General features: G+C 36.8%; 2 protein-coding genes across 2 annotated transcripts; one reads left to right on the forward strand and one right to left on the reverse strand.

Annotated features, from left to right (window-relative positions):
• The first annotated feature begins 445 nt into the window (after positions 1-445).
• LOC106950820 (lysophosphatidic acid receptor 6) lies at positions 446-3,808 on the forward strand. Its single transcript, XM_015037918.1, has 2 exons — positions 446-592; positions 1,045-3,808. Exon 2 carries the CDS (start codon positions 1,137-1,139, stop codon positions 2,118-2,120), a length of 984 nt encoding a protein of 327 aa, XP_014893404.1. The 5' UTR covers positions 446-592; positions 1,045-1,136; the 3' UTR covers positions 2,121-3,808.
• ints11 (integrator complex subunit 11) lies at positions 3,311-15,426 on the reverse strand. Its single transcript, XM_015037917.1, has 17 exons — positions 15,254-15,426; positions 14,915-15,012; positions 14,480-14,553; positions 14,160-14,388; positions 13,947-14,045; positions 13,829-13,863; positions 10,792-10,930; positions 10,644-10,708; positions 10,090-10,279; positions 9,931-10,014; positions 8,901-8,990; positions 8,117-8,279; positions 7,875-7,985; positions 7,183-7,244; positions 6,398-6,540; positions 6,178-6,307; positions 3,311-3,894 (listed from the first exon to the last, which is right to left on the reverse strand). The coding sequence occupies exons 1-17, from the start codon at positions 15,279-15,281 to the stop codon at positions 3,838-3,840; spliced, it is 1,797 nt and encodes a 598-aa protein (XP_014893403.1). The 5' UTR covers positions 15,282-15,426; the 3' UTR covers positions 3,311-3,837.
• Positions 15,427-15,659: the final 233 nt, after the last annotated feature.

The following is a 15,659-nucleotide window of genomic DNA, read 5'->3' on the forward strand; positions in this document are numbered from 1 at the left end:
AATCATTTATTTTTTTATGATGTGAAAATAACTGAGCTCTCCAATTTTATAATTTGTCCCTGTGAGAAGTAAAGATGGTGCATTTGTTTTTTTTGTTTTTTTTACCATGAACTCCTGAATTAAATAACTTCATGATTGCTTTACAATGTTTAATTTAACCACAAAGTATTAAAAATGAAGATTTTCCTTTAGCAGCGGGCAAAAGAAGATTATATATTTTATCAAATAAAATATAGAGGTTACAAAAAAATATAGACAATAATTTTCCTGTAGATATTTTCTCTCAAAATTATCTTGAATTTTCATTAAATATGAACTGAGATGTCCTCTGGTCACTGTTAGAACACAGTAATGCTATAATTAAAATTAGAAGCAAAACACATGTGACTACGCTGCGGTGGGTGGCTGACAGGCTTTTCAGACCCTATAATTTCCCACTCATCACAATACATCTACACATTGAAACAGGAAGCTGCACCAAAAAAGAAAGCAGCAGCTCATGTTCACACTGCGCTTAGAGCAGCAGCAGGTCTTATCACGTTTTTTAAAGCTACGGTCGAGCTTTATGGACCTGGCGGCCTTAAAAATCTGAGTAAGTAACTTTATGACTCAATTTTTTTGATGTTATAAATGTCACCTCAAGTAAACAGGCATGTTTGTTAAACACGTGACAATTTGCTGGATCTGATAAAATCAATTAACTATGGGTTAAAGTTAAAACTTTAAAAGTATTTCAACATATATCTAAAATAATTAGTGATATTTAGGAATAACATTTTGTCTTTTACACCTGTGGCTGGTGCTTTCCAGCCTCGTTTCACTTCACTCTTTACTGCTACTGCAAGTCCTCAAATGGACCTGAAAATACAATCACATCCTTTTTTTGTTTGAATAAATTCGACCATTACTGTATTTGAGGAGTCCATGTAAGATGATCTAAGAGTAAATAATCAGTAGTTTATATTTTTTCAGTGGGTTTGTTTAGTTGTGTGAAAATAAGAATGGAAAAACTGAATGGAAATAAATTCCTTGCTTCACTTACAGGAGACGTTGGTTTCTGGAAATCAACCTACATTAATTTTTCTTTAAAAAATTGATCTGAGCAGAAACAAAGACATCCATCACACTCTCCCACGATGAACCAGACAAACTGCACCGACCCCAAAGCAGAGTTTCAGTACTATCTCTTCCCATCGATCTACATCCTGGCTTTAGTTATAGGCCTTCCGGGGAATCTGGTGGCTCTGTATGTCTTCACCGTCCGGATCAGCCCTCGAACAGCCTTCAGTGTCTACATCAGCAACCTGGCCGCGGCGGACGTCATCATCCTCTGCATGCTGCCCTTGCGGATCCACTACCACCTCCATGAGAACGTATGGGAGTTTGGAGACTTTGCCTGTCAACTCACCGGGACTCTGTACTATGCCAACATCTACATGAGCATCTGCTTCATGACCTGCATCTGTGTGGACCGCTACATGGCCACGGTGCATCCACACACCTACCTGAGAATGAGGAACCCAAAATGGTCTCTGCTGGTAAGTGTGGCGCTGTGGTGTTTTGGTGGAGTGGCTATACTGGTCTTCATCCTCATGGGTCCACTGGAGAGAGGGGATGACCACAGCTGTTTTGAAAACTTTGCCACCACAGAGTGGAACGACCGATTGAGGACTTACAGTATAGTCAGTCTGATTTTTGGCTCCCTGATGCCCTCCATTATCATCCTGGTGTGCTACCCGCTGGCAGCCAAACGCATTTCCGAGATCGGCACCAAAACAGCTCAGAAGGCTGTGAGGGTCATCTACACCATCCTGGCCATCACACTGTTCTGCTTCCTGCCACACCATGTGGTTTACCTCCTGCACCTTCTTCAGCGCCTGGAAGTCATCCAGAACTGCTCCGTCCGGACTTCCATCTACAACGCCAGACGAGTTACCATGGCGCTCATCACCCTAAATACATGCCTGGACCCTGTGCTCTACTACATAACCACCAGCCACTTCAGATGGGAGCACTTAAAAAGGACGTGGCTTTGGGGGATAGTGAGCAGGAGAAGGGGCGTTTACACCATCTCAAGTGACCTGAATGAGATAATGCCGCCTGTACAGAGAATCCTGTAAAAGACAAAGACTTTGTGATATAAAAATTAAAAAGGTTTTCACACCTGATAGATTAGTAGACTTGGTGCAATTGGAGACCAAAGTAGCAACAATTGTTACATTTACAGCTGGTGTGGTTTATTTTTACACTGCACTGTGTAAAATGAATCAAACCATTTGAAAAACCCGTTTAGCCCCTTGTCTATGGTGTTGCTGCACCAAGAACCACTGAAGGTAATAACACAAAAACCTCTGAAGACATGACTGCAACTCCCTTATTCCTAAAATCCAAACAAAAATGGAGTGGTGTCAGATTTCAGTGTTATCGGGCTTTCTATTTTGTCTATTTTGTAATAGACTATGAGCCATTTCTGTCCTACTGCTAGACACATGCAATAGTCTAGCACTACTTTTGGAGTGGTCTCGGCTCCACTTAGCATTCACATTTGAACAGCACCACAGTTCACTTTCAACCAAACCCAGACTTAGGTTTGTAGACAGACCAGAGTTTGCTTTTTTGGTCCGCTTCAGTGTTCGATTGTGCATTCGCACATCCCCAAATGAACCAGCATATGATTAAATAGGACTAAACATAGCTGGTGTGAATGCATACTAAAACCTTTTAACTTTAATGTATTCTTTGAGCTGTAGATCAGAGATGTCAGTTTGTGAGGACATCTCTTATCCACAGCTTTCCTTTCAGGTTCAGTTCTACCCTTCTTCATCTTGAGCTTTCTGACACGTTTTGGTTACATCATCCACCATCATGAACACTCTTGTTCCGTTACAACAGTAACCCCTGAGCATTACGACGCCACCACCATGTCTCATTGTGGGTATTGTGGGACTTTGATTTGGTAATATCTCTGCATCAAATCCAATCATCTTTTTAGTGATTACACATTCATTGCACCATAGAAAATTCTACCAGAGCCTAGATGTTTTCTGTTACAAGTAAAATAACAAACAGTTGCTAAAAGTCCTGCAACTCCTTCTTTGTTACTATAAGCCACAGATGTTTGTCTACCTCCCTGACCCGTTTCAATCTTCTCTTTTGGTCAGTTTTAGAAAGACATCCAATTCTTGTAATGCATTTTTGCATTTATTTATTATACCTTCTACAAGCTTAAAGAGATTGCTTAACATTGAAGGCAAGTGTAAGTTTATCCAACCTGACAGCTGAAATAAATTCAACACAAATGTGCAAAATTATGAAACGCAGAACTTCCGCTTTATATTTTACAACTAATGGGTTTGTTTTTCAGCTGAATTGTACAGGAATTATGATATGCTGTATGGCATACAACATATCATGTGATATGTTGACATACAACCTATCACATTGGAAGTGAAAGTATGAAAATGCATTAAGGTCTCTTTTAAACAGGGGTGTGCACACATTTTACAAACACTGGATAAATAGGTACAATATTAAAAAGTGAAGCTCTTTCTGTAAAAATGTATATTAGTGGTGGCAAATTTCAAAATAAAATAATTAAAATCTGAATTTCTCTGGAAGCTTCAGTCATTTGATCAACAGGAATGGAGCCTTTGTAGTTGTTGAGTGTCTGCTAAAAAGGAAGCAGCTTTAGCTGACAAGAAGACGACTGACATTTTCTGCACTGAAGAGCAGGTGATGGAAACTTTCCATTAAGAGTCAAATCGTTCCAAGTTACATTGTTCCAAAACAAACACAAACAAAAACAACTAAAAAAAAAAAAAATCAAGATGAAAACAGTCAAGTTGGAAGGCCCTTCTTGAGCAGAGATGAGAGGTAGCTTCCCAGATCTTCATCCTGGAAACAAAACAGGCAAACAACAAAAAGAGATTTTAATGTTGTACACCTTTAGGAATTTATAGTCTCTTAAAATGGACATCATAAAGGTTAATCTCAATTTCTAGTAATATTCAGTTTGTTAGCTGTCATAGAGTGTAAGCCTTAAATATCTAAATTTACAGAAATACGCTGGAAATATTTTAGTGTCTAAATCATTCATATATGACTAGTTTTTAAAACTAAAATAAGACAAACTTTTATTGCTAGTCAAAATTATTAATTTATTTGAAGCACAAATAAAAACATCCAAGAAGTAAACTTTTTCCTGATGTACTTTTCACATTTAACAAAAAATATTCAAGGAACCATCTTCATAACCGACACCTACATACATTTGTTAGAAAACAACATCAGGTTTCTCTATTTTCCCCTTGTCATTTATTTGCATTGTGCGTGGAACGCAGCAGACCACGGAAACTCCACCTTCTGGTTTTATCGTTTATTTTTTGTTACTCACAAAGCCCCCTGTCTCATTCTGTCCACCCACACAACTACTTTCACTCCATACAGTTAAACCCATCATCGCCAGCACCATGTTTCCACAAGACTGTCATTCTCTTTCTGCATTATGGTCACAGAGTAAACTCAAGACTGTACATGGCAAAAATTAAACTCTGTTCATGTGTTTGACTCTTAATCTTAAACTCTGGAAAGACTAATTAGATTGTTTGCCTACTGCTGCTGCTTTTATGACTATATAGCTTTCTTTGAATGTTCAGAGTCTTGGACAAATCTCAGCCTCTCCTTTCTAATGCTAACACTTCATTCCTCTGAGCTATTTGTGCCTCAGTTTTGATTAGCAAAGGCGCATGCATCACTATATACATTTGATTCATGACAATAACAGGAACTAACCTTGAACAACTGAAAAGAGGACAATGGTTAGATCTATATTTATTTCCCGTCCTGCTTTAAACCAATTTGATTACTTTGTATTTGCTCTGTATTCTTCTCAAACCCCAACAACAAGGTCATTATTCTTGCAAAACAAAAAACAAAACATATTTCCTCTTGAGAACTGCAAAATTTTGGAAAAATAGAACTGCACAGTGAAACACCAAAATCATCTGAATACAGTTTTTCCTATGCCTGTCCCAATTATAAATTGTGTAGGAGGGTTAAGGCACGTGCAAATCGGAGCGATCGCCTGCTGACTGTGCACCTCTTGCAACTTTGTCTTTGTTGTGCACTTCAACGATCCATGCACTGTTGCTACACTAGTGCTCTCTTCGCATTGGCCGTATAAGTGATGGCCCAGGGCGCCAATTGCTGGAGGGGACACCGCAAAAGTTGTCTCTCAGGGTTCATACACTTTTCCCACAGTAAAATTCAAGCATTTTCAAGGGTTTTCTAAAGTTTTCTGGGATTTAGAAAATAGAAATCATTTCAATAATTCGAACTAATGGGCTGCACAGTGGCGCAGTTGGTAGAGCTGTTGCCTTGCAGCAAGAAGGTTCTGGGTTCGATTCCCGACCCCGGTCTTTCTGCCTGGAGTTTGCATGTTCTGCCTGTGCATGCGTGGGTTTTCTCCGGATACTCAGATTTCCTCCAAAAGTCCAAAAAACATGACTGTCAGGTTAATAGGCCTCTCCAAATTGCCCCTAGGTGTGAGTGTGTGTATGCATGGTTGTGTGTCTCTGTGTTGTGCGACAGACTGGCGACCTGTCCAAGGTGTACCCCGCCTCTTGCCCGGAACGTTAGCTGGAGATAGGCACCAGCACCCCTCCTGACCCAACTAAGGGAGAAGGGTGTAAAGAAGATGGATGGACGGAAATTCTAACTAACCTTAAACAAGACAAATCTGGTTTGATTTAACTTCAGAGAGTGAAAATAAAATGTTTACATGCGTCTTTATTAATATTAAATATCTGGTTTTAATTGTAAATAAAGTTTGATGAATTTAGGCTTTTAATCAAAAATTAGATTTTGAAAACACAGTTTGAATATCAAGCACTTTCAAGGAATTTATAATGAATTTAAGCAATGCCCAACCTTGAGACCACCTAATTGAAATTCAAAGATTTTCAAGAACATCCAAACAAACCCTGCTCTCTTTCTGTACAGTTATATTAAAAAAATTAGAATATGCATTTTGATGAGATTCATTGGTCAGATTAAAACCTTTTTAAAATAATCTTTAAGCAGTTATTAGACAGATTTTTCATTAACTCCACATTTCTGCATATCAACAATATTTTTTTATTGGTCTGATATAGGAATGATAAAATAACACAGCTGTACCTGATAACTCCAAGACAGCAGCAGGACTTTGGCGTTGGCATCTTCGGCAGAAGAGGAGACTTTTATAACGATGGATTCCACCATGACTGTTCCATCAGGAAGGTGCTGGATGGTGTAATCTTTTAGCACACTAACACCAAAAATAAAACATTCAAGATGAGGATGAAATGCAACATAAAGCAGAATGAGCTGGAGGTGGTAAGGTGAGCAGTGCTCTGACCTCTTGAGGTGCGTGTAGATTCTGTGGAGCGTGTCGGAGTCACTGTGCGGGTCCTGGAGTTGCACGCGGCAGGTGAAGCGCAACTGATGCTCGTTGAGGCCCAGCTCTTTCAGGGCCTGCTCTGATGACACCAGCTTCAAGCTCTGCAGCAAAAAGACACCAGAAAACAAAATAAAAAAAAAACCACACAGTAATGAGATGAATGCAACAGAATCTCATAAGAAGAACAACAACAGATGCACTGAGATGTCGGTTTAATAGGCAAGAGAAACTGACAGTCTTAATTACAGCTGGATACAATTTGACATCTACATCCTGATGACAGCTGATATTTTAAATGTAAACACAGCTGAAATTATTAAGATACAAGGCTTACGCAAATTTATGGAAAAAAAACATTTCTAAAAAATTCATTTTAGAGATAATATGTATGGAAACTGGGAGAACATACCCATTTTAACCTTTTATACTTTGTATATTTCATTGAAAACTGTAATACTACAAAACAACACAAGATGGTCTATTATTACATTTTTTGAAATCCATCACTGTTGTATGTCTTAATACAATATCATCTCCCTTCTCCAGGACACTCAACAACAGAGATCTTATTTAGGAGTCCATTACTGATATTGCTGTGGTTGACAATTAAAATAAATACATTTTAAAAAAGCATTAAAGTGTAAAGTGAATATCTTTTGTAACTCATACGAAAGCAGGTTTTACTGCAGTTCTCCTGTGTTTTAGTGGTAAAATATTCCTGACCCAAAACTATGAAAACTTACATTTTCTTTCATGATGAGGGTTCCATGCATGGTGCGAGGTTTTTTAGGATCAGGTAGAGGGCCTTTAAAAAATAAAAAACAAATTATACAATGGAATTTAACAAATAAACTAGAAAACATTTTTTTAATATATATTTGTTGGCTGCAGTCCTACACCAAACAAATCAGAACATTTTTCTGATGGCTTTCAAAATTCTCATACCTAAAAGAAAAACTATAGTTTCTTATTGTTGGGTATTAAACACTGAAAAATACTTAAATTAATGCATTTTCTACATTTTCAGAGTGAAAATATGCTACTGCAGTACAAGATGGGTTATTACATAAAAATCTTCACTAATAGTATTGATAATTTTTAATTAATAACTTCTATTTTTAATGTATTTTTTATGGACCTACTAGTGTCTTTAATTAGGGTGGTGATTATGAATAAATAGAGGACACATATTGTTGATTTGATCATATATTTTAATTAAGAACATTTTTTGCTTTATTAAAATTTCTAATCAAAGAATTACCCAGCCACAATAGCGAAATGAGATCAGTAAAACCATTTATGCATTCAGTGATCAAGCCTTTCGGATTTACTTCGTCGACCTTATCATGCCAACTGATCTGGGTCAGGTTACTGTACGAAGGCGGCAAGAAGCGTGAAGTATGAAAAAAAGCTAGATGAACAAAAACCACTTAACCTCCAAGAGTCATCTCCCTCTTGAGCAGGTTGAGCGATATGTCCACAGGAACGCTGGGGTTCGTCGTCACGGCCACCGTCTCCCCGTTGGCTGGCATGTAACAGTCTATACCTGCCATTTAAAGAGTTTAGCATTAACCAGGCTGGGAATCCCTTCTGCCCACAGATGTAAAACATCTTCAAAAACAACAAATCAATAAATGAATTACAGATGTTTGAGGCTGTGACTTCAGCAGCACTTACTGAACTCCTGTTCGATCTTCCCCTTGAGAAACTCCATTTTTGCAGCCTCGCCATGCACCAGCAGCATGTTGCGAGGCTCTGCCATGCGAATGAGCTGCATGATGCCCTTTGCATCAGCGTGTGCGCTAAAGGACATGTACTCCACCTGCAGCTTCACGTCCAACTGCAGCAATCCCAGACAGATGTGGATGAAAGAAAAACTGACAATAAGATTAACAGGCTTAATTATTTAGGGCTGTCGCTTATGATTAATTTAGTAATCAATTATTCTGACAATTGAGCGATTAATCGGATAAAAACATCTACACATTCTCCATATTTTTCATTTAACCACTTACACTTGCTGAAATATTAGAAATACAAAAAAAAACAAATCAAATAATTCAGTTTCTTTTTAAATAAGAAAATCATTTTATTGCTTAAAATGCAATACCATAGCGTTCCTTTAGTGTATGTTTGATCATTACATTTTTTTTGATTAACCAAATAGTAATTGGTAGTAAAAGGTGCTTATTTCATTTATTTATTTATTTTATTGAATTCGAATTAGGTGAAGCAAAAACTACAAAATGTTCTTTAGTTCTTCTTAAAATAAAATCCTTTTTGCTTCTCAAAATAAACAGGTGTGTGTTCTTTTTAAAAAAAAATTGCCTTGGGAAGGATCTTATGCTCCACTTTAAGCCTAAAAAGTATTGCTACTGGGGAAGATGAGTTATAAGAAAGATGCATTATAATAATCTGACTCAACATGTTAGTTAGCTGAAAAGAAAAGAAAAAATCTTACCGTTGATCTTCCTTCCATCTCCAGTTTTCGTTGCCCATTTAGGATCTTATGACCAATAGTCCCTTGCACACAATACCCAGGCATGATCACCTTTAAAGAGAGTTTTTTCTTTAATTATCATTCAGTAGTGTCAGTTAAGGAGGATAGGAAACTTCCTAGTGCTACCATATACAAATAAAAATAAGGTCTTTTCATTTTTTTCCAAAACAGATCATTTCAAACTGGTTTACTGAGAACAGGTATCTCCCACCATGATCTAAGTAATGGGACAATTTTCATGTTTTGGTGTGATTAGGAAACAGACGACCATACAGCTGTCCTGCTTTAGAACATCATTACAGAAATCAATGTGCTTAAAATGTGCTTTTAACTATTCTTACTGTTCTACAACTTAAAATTGATACAATTTCATGATTAGGAGGATTACTAGATTTTGCAAGTTCTATTCAAAATACATAAAGAGATATTACCAACACATCTGCAAAAAGAATTTATTAAAAGAAATAGGATTTATAATTTGAGATGATCAAAGGGTTTTAAAAAAAAATAAAATAAAAAAATAAAGTCAGAACAAAACAAATGGAACATTTTCTGTTTACAGAACAAATCTTGTCTGAAGAAACGAAAGACAATAGATCAATTTTATAATAAAATATAATAAGCTGTCAAGGTATAGTGAAGTAGAGTGCTGTATCATTTCAAAGATTTTTTTAATGTTTTCTACATAAGATTTTTTTCTTCCCAACTACTCCTCTTCATTCAAAACTTTTATATATACCAATATATGACAAGTTAATTTTAAACTGTAAATTAATGCTATATAAAATAATTTAACGGCAGCAAATGTATTGCTTATGTCCTGTGAGATGTTGGACGAGAGAAGTGCGTTGTTGTTTGCTACTTGTTCTTCTTAAGGACAAAGCTTCCAAACAGGGGATCATAAAATGTGTGAATGAAGTAAACTTTGTACGAAATCTGGAACAAGGACTTTAGGAACATAAAAAGATTTTCTTTTGCATAAAAGACTCACCATGTTCTTGTCATTACCAGCCCATTTCTTGAATATCTGCAAAGACTGGCCAGCATGCAGCATACCCGGTGTGGCAAACACCACCTGAAAGAACAGGCTTATCTTAAAAGCTTTGCAGCAGTTTGAAATTTTAACATCTAGGGAGAAAAGTCAACTCACCATTGGCCCAGGATTATCTGCATAGGAGCGATCGAAGGCCTTGATGTGTTTAAATTCAAACATGTTTCTCTGCACAAAGGTTTTTCGGATCTTCTGGTTGGTCCATGTTATGAAAAGCTTGTAGTAATGATTGGCTTTCTCCGTCAGCCCAGTGGAAAAGTAGATTGGGGCTTTTAGGTTCATTCTCTCCCTGTGTGGAAAGAGGGAATTAAAGGCAGGCCAATTAGTGAACAGAAAATGTTAATATCATGCAATTATTCTTTCAGGCCTAATAAAATGAATGTATCTTATATAATGGGCTGTCGAGACAGAAGCCTTGCTTCTTTGTGTTGCAGTCAGGAAGTAATTGCTTCATGCTGAGAGGTTTTATTTTATTTAACTGGAATGTCAACAATCATTTGACAGAAAAAAAGCTTTGCATCTGATATCAGTGAACAGGCTGCAATTATCTCCACACATCACTGCCTTTGCTTTCTTATTTTTTTCCTTTGACATAAATGTGTAAAAATGCTGCAAGCTTTGATTCTGATGCTGTGTTTGAAAGTAAACTGTACCAAAATGTTTCCAGCAGGATGCAGAGCTCTTGTGCACGTCCCAGAGCAAAAACTGGAATAAGGACCTGGGGAATTTTAAAGCAGAGATGTCACACAAAGTTCTAATTCAGCAACAAAATACTGAATTAGAATAGATTTAATTTTTTACCTTTCCTCCTCTTTCTATGGTTTCATGAACTTTCTTCAGAAAGTCTCTTTCTCTGCATCTTTTTGAATCACGGATAGTTGTGGCGTATGTCGACTCGGATATTAGGATGTCAGGACGACATTTATCAATCCAAGCAGCGCTAGAAAAAACAAACAATGTTGAAAATGTATTGGGTGCACAATCACTCTAGGCCTTAGCATGTTTTATTTCTACTTACAATACAGAACAAAGTTGTTTTTACCAACAACTATGAACATTATTTCTTTTTACAGTTAGCATCTGGCTGTAAATGCAGCCTCTTTTTCCGTTACAAAAAATATTTCCTGAGCTGCAAATCAGATGACCCACCCCACCCAGGGACGCCATTCTGTTATTACCCAATAGTCAGCTATGCCCTTACCACCCCTCTGACCCAAGCAGACTGACTACTGTCCAGCTCTCCGCCTAACGGGTCCGAGAAGCCCCTAACTCCTGAGTATTACCACAGACGACAATATAGAGGACATTCTATTTAAGCTGGAAGCGAGAATGATGCGTCTAGACTCTACTGTTGGGTCTTGATGTCACCTGTGTAATTAGTTTTAAAGATAACTTTATTTATTGTTACTATTAAACTAAAATCTCCAGCATGGGGAAGTGGGATGAGCTCGACTTTTCTCGACATAATGTATTGATGCGTATTTTGCATCACAACAGTTTCTCTTCCAGGAATAAAAACCTCATTTACCTTCCCTGCGTCTAGCCGTGCTACTATCAATGAGCCTGCAGCTGCCATTCGTGCTCCCGTCATTTGATTGGTGATTATATTTGGTCAACTGGGTCACAGTTTAGAAAATTTCTAACCTTTATAAAGTAAACATACCCAGAATTATTTTTTTATATCAGTCAAAAAAATGTAAGTTAGATGTTGGTTGTTGCACAAGTTTTTTTCTGAGGAAGAATAGATTTTTTTTTAATTACAAATAATCTGTTAGCTGATGTTTTCCATTAACAAAATGAGAAATAATCAACATTTTGACCCTTTGTAGACTATTCTACACATATCAAGGAATACACTGGAAATGCTCTATATAAAACACACCGCCATCTAGCGGTAGGTTATGCAAATGATCCTTAATTTTGCATACAAAATACCCAACTTTAAATGTAATTCATAATGGCAAATATCTACCACTTGTATAGCATCTGTTTTATAACTAAAAACACAATTAATTGTTTTATAAAAAAATAATTCTGTATATTTAGGCTGTAAATGGTTCATTTCAGGACTTGCCTAAAATCCTGCATAGAAGAAATATGTAAAAAAAAAAAAAAAAAAAGGTTATATTCTGCCTTATTGCCAAGGGGAAAAATATTCTGTCTGAGTTCTTGACAGTAAAAACATATTCTGCAGTAACAAATTTGACTTTCTGGCAGAATAAAGTCAATGTGGAATATATTTATTCCCACCACCAAAAAGGCTAAACTTAAGCAATACTTTGTGAATTTGGATCATAACTTTTCATAAAATCCGATAAAATTTGAGGGTCATAAATTCTCACAGAAATTCAACTTTTATTTTTTTCCCTTTTTTATGTTTTTACACTGATATACGAAATGTTGATGTCATTTAAGACTTATTGTAATACTTTAAAACTCTTCTTGCACTACTAGCTCTCTTCTGTTCAGTTTTTTGTTTCCCTTTGCACTGATTGCAACAGCCTGAAGCTCAACAAAAAAGCTCTTGATTTGTTGGGTGTGACGAGACTAGGACCTGTTTGACAGGAAACACTGGCTCTCATAAGCCGATAAGGCAGTGGACCCAACCTTAGGTGTCAAGACTCACGCTCCTGTTTCAGATGTTCACCAGATTTAGGTAAATGGGTCATTAACAGGTTTCTTAAGAACTTGAATCCGGTGTATTGGAGTATGATACATCAACAATGTGCCAACATCAACAGTATGCCCTGATAAACAAAGATGGGGACTAATGTAAGTGCAGAGTATTTTGTCCCAGTACATTACTTTCCTGAGGTAGAGAAACATCTGCACAGAATGACCCTAAAGTTCAGTTTTAAAACTGTCAAGAGAACACCAGCTTGAAAAAATGTGACCTTTAAAAATCCACACATTCAACTAACAATACTATGTTAACACTAAAGAGTCTACAGTACAGTTTAGTTTATTTTAAATATCTCCCTGTTTCAGCTACTTTTTAAGGATAAACTACATCATTGGGATGTCTTAAACTTTTGCAGGTGATGGGTATTAACCCCAAATTTAACTAATGTGGACCAAAATCAATCATGATTGACAAAAGACTTTTTCGATTTAAAAAAATTGTATTAAAAAAATCCTTAAAATAAAATAGGCAAAAACATATGGCTATCCATGCAACATAAAATATTGTGTAATTGTTCTATGATAGTAATAAACTAAAATAAAATACAAAGACATCTGTTAACAGAATTAGACAAATGTCTTTTTGAGAAAAAAATAGTGAGAGTTCTTAGCTTTGATTATTTTAATTAATGCAGTATTTATCAGAGTTGTTTTATGGAAAACTGTGTGGTTCAGATCTTTGGCCAATTCACACCTCAGCTGAAAGAAATGTTCATAGAATGCTTCTGAAAATTAAACACTTAGATTTGCTTGAATTAAGTGTCTTGCTTTCGGCAGCACTGGATAATAAAAAGTAAAAGAAGGGGCACAGGTAAAATTGTTGGTAGAAATGTTTTCATTATTTATTTTATGGGTTTAATAGGGTGATATCTCTCTGCAAGAACAGTCCTTTTAAATCTATGTGAAGTTTTATAATTTGAACTAAGAATTGTGCATCCAAATGGGTAAAATTAGTCAATTTCATTTTCACATAAGAAAATTACATCTAAGTAAGACAATTTAATTAAAAATAAGTTTCCAAAGCTCCCTTTGACACGAGAAAGGCATTCTCCTCTCTCTTCATATCTCCTTCATGCTTTATTTCTGCAGGATTGCGCTGAATTGCAGTAAAGCAACATTTTACAACCACTGGTGAAAAATGGAAAAGGCAACTTACCCTAAATGCCTGTCTGGCGTCATGTTATAGTCTCCCTAAAACAGATAAAGAGATTTCTCTCAGGCTGCAGTCATTACAATCACCCGCTGTGACACAGTGCAAACTTGTTTACACTCACAGTGTAGACCACAGACTCTGATCCCACTTTGATGTGCACCATAGCAGCTCCCAGAACGTGGCCTGCATAGTACGCCTTGATCTCCAGCTCATCATCCACCTGCCAGGAGCACAACAGAAACAGCTTGATTTGCCATCAAACGGGGCAAGCATCTGGCACAGAACAAGATGGGATTAGATAAAGTCATCCAAACGTGTGACATCAGCACGGCACCTGGACAGTTTGGTGGAGGTTCAAAGGAATCACTTTCTTCATGCAGTCCTTGATCATTTGCGAGGTGAAGAAGTTGGTTTCTCCCTTCTTGTCAACGGTGATCTTCCGGAAATCTTCAAGTAAAATGGGACAAATAGCCTTGGTGGGATGGGTCATGTAGATGGGTCCGTCGTAGCCTACCATCTCGCTCATGTAAGGCAGGGCGCCGCAGTGGTCCAGGTGAAAGTGGCTGAGCATCAGAACAGGTGGAACAAGGTGAGCACACAGATTGGTTGTATGAATGTTTTAGGAATAAAGCATTGAAGAAAAACACAACAAACCTGATGATCACGCAGTCTAAGAAGTCTGTCAGACGGCCGTTCTGTGTTATGTAGGAAAAGTCTGGGAAACGCCTCTGGAATAAAAAACAGATTAATTGTCCATATACCATGTACTTCAAGTCTATGTGGACATTTAACTTGACTTAACAACACCCTTCAAAGAAGAAAAAAGAAAAAACTTTGACATACAAAATAACTATTTACAACACTGACCATCAAAAACTACTTATAAAAGCTACATACACAACGTACCTTTTATGAATAAAAGTAAGATATTAATTCATTCAAATAATTTTTACACACCTTTAGCGATGGTACCGCACCAATAAGTGTTTTGAAAGTTTTAAATTAACATATGAAGTTGACCTTGTGTCGCCAAAGGCCTGAACTTTTAATAGATACACACATGTTTTTATATTGTTTAGATTCACTTACATCGTCGTTGTATCCCATGTGCATCCCACAGTCCAGCATGATGTTTTTGCCTCCGATGGACACGAGGATGCAGCTGCGACCGACATCCTGTCCAGCACCTTGGATAGGGAACACAGAAGCTGAGAATCTACAAACACAATTCTGCTTAAAAAAAGTGAGTGAAAATGTTAAAAACAATTATTTTATTATCAATACATATGCACAAAAACAAACAAACAAACAAACAAAAAACGAAGCTTTGCTGGAAGAGAGCGAAACGCTCTGAGTGTTAAATTGAAGATAAATATGTAATATTGACGGAACTAGCTTAGCCTCGGGATAAAAGGCTACAGTACTCACCTAAAGGTGTTACTTTTATTTCAGGCATTTTGTATCATCTGTCCACTGCTGGATTCTGTAGACTAATGAGTAATGCCGCTAAAGTTCTAATAATAGTTTATCTAAACACAGTAAATGAGAAAGAAATGCTTGTTGAAATTTGTGCATGCGTTTCATACAGAAGCAGTAAGCTAGCGGGCTACAACTGAATTTCCGGCAAGTGCTTCCATAATAAAGGCTTTCAAAAATAAAGTCGAGATTTTTCTCACAGTATTCTCCAAAATCGCAATAATTCGAGGAATACTTTAAAACTTCATACCACTTTACAAAAGAGACTTCCTACAAAACGTTGTAACCTAATATAGCACGATTTACTTTTATTTTTAAGTGATTATGTTAAAACAAAACTAATGTAAGTGTGCTTATT

Source organism: Poecilia latipinna, unplaced genomic scaffold (genome assembly GCF_001443285.1).
Source record: "Poecilia latipinna isolate Pla-1442-1.1 unplaced genomic scaffold, P_latipinna-1.0 Scaffold424, whole genome shotgun sequence".
NCBI lineage: Eukaryota > Metazoa > Chordata > Actinopteri > Cyprinodontiformes > Poeciliidae > Poecilia > Poecilia latipinna.

What these genes read in the sequence shown, in the direction of transcription:
- LOC106950820 (XM_015037918.1), top strand. Translation starts at nt 1,137, where the DNA reads ATGAACCAGACAAACTGCACCGACCCCAAAGCAGAGTTTCAGTACTAT.
- ints11 (XM_015037917.1), bottom strand. Translation starts at nt 15,281, where the DNA reads ATGCCTGAAATAAAAGTAACACCTTTAG. An exon ending in AATAAAAGTAACACCTTTAG is followed by an intron (nt 15,013 to 15,253) that starts GTGAGTACTGTA and finishes TCCCTATCCAAG; the next exon opens with GTGCTGGACAGGATGTCGGT. An exon ending in ACCTCCACCAAACTGTCCAG is followed by an intron (nt 14,046 to 14,159) that starts GTGCCGTGCTGA and finishes TGCTCCTGGCAG; the next exon opens with GTGGATGATGAGCTGGAGAT.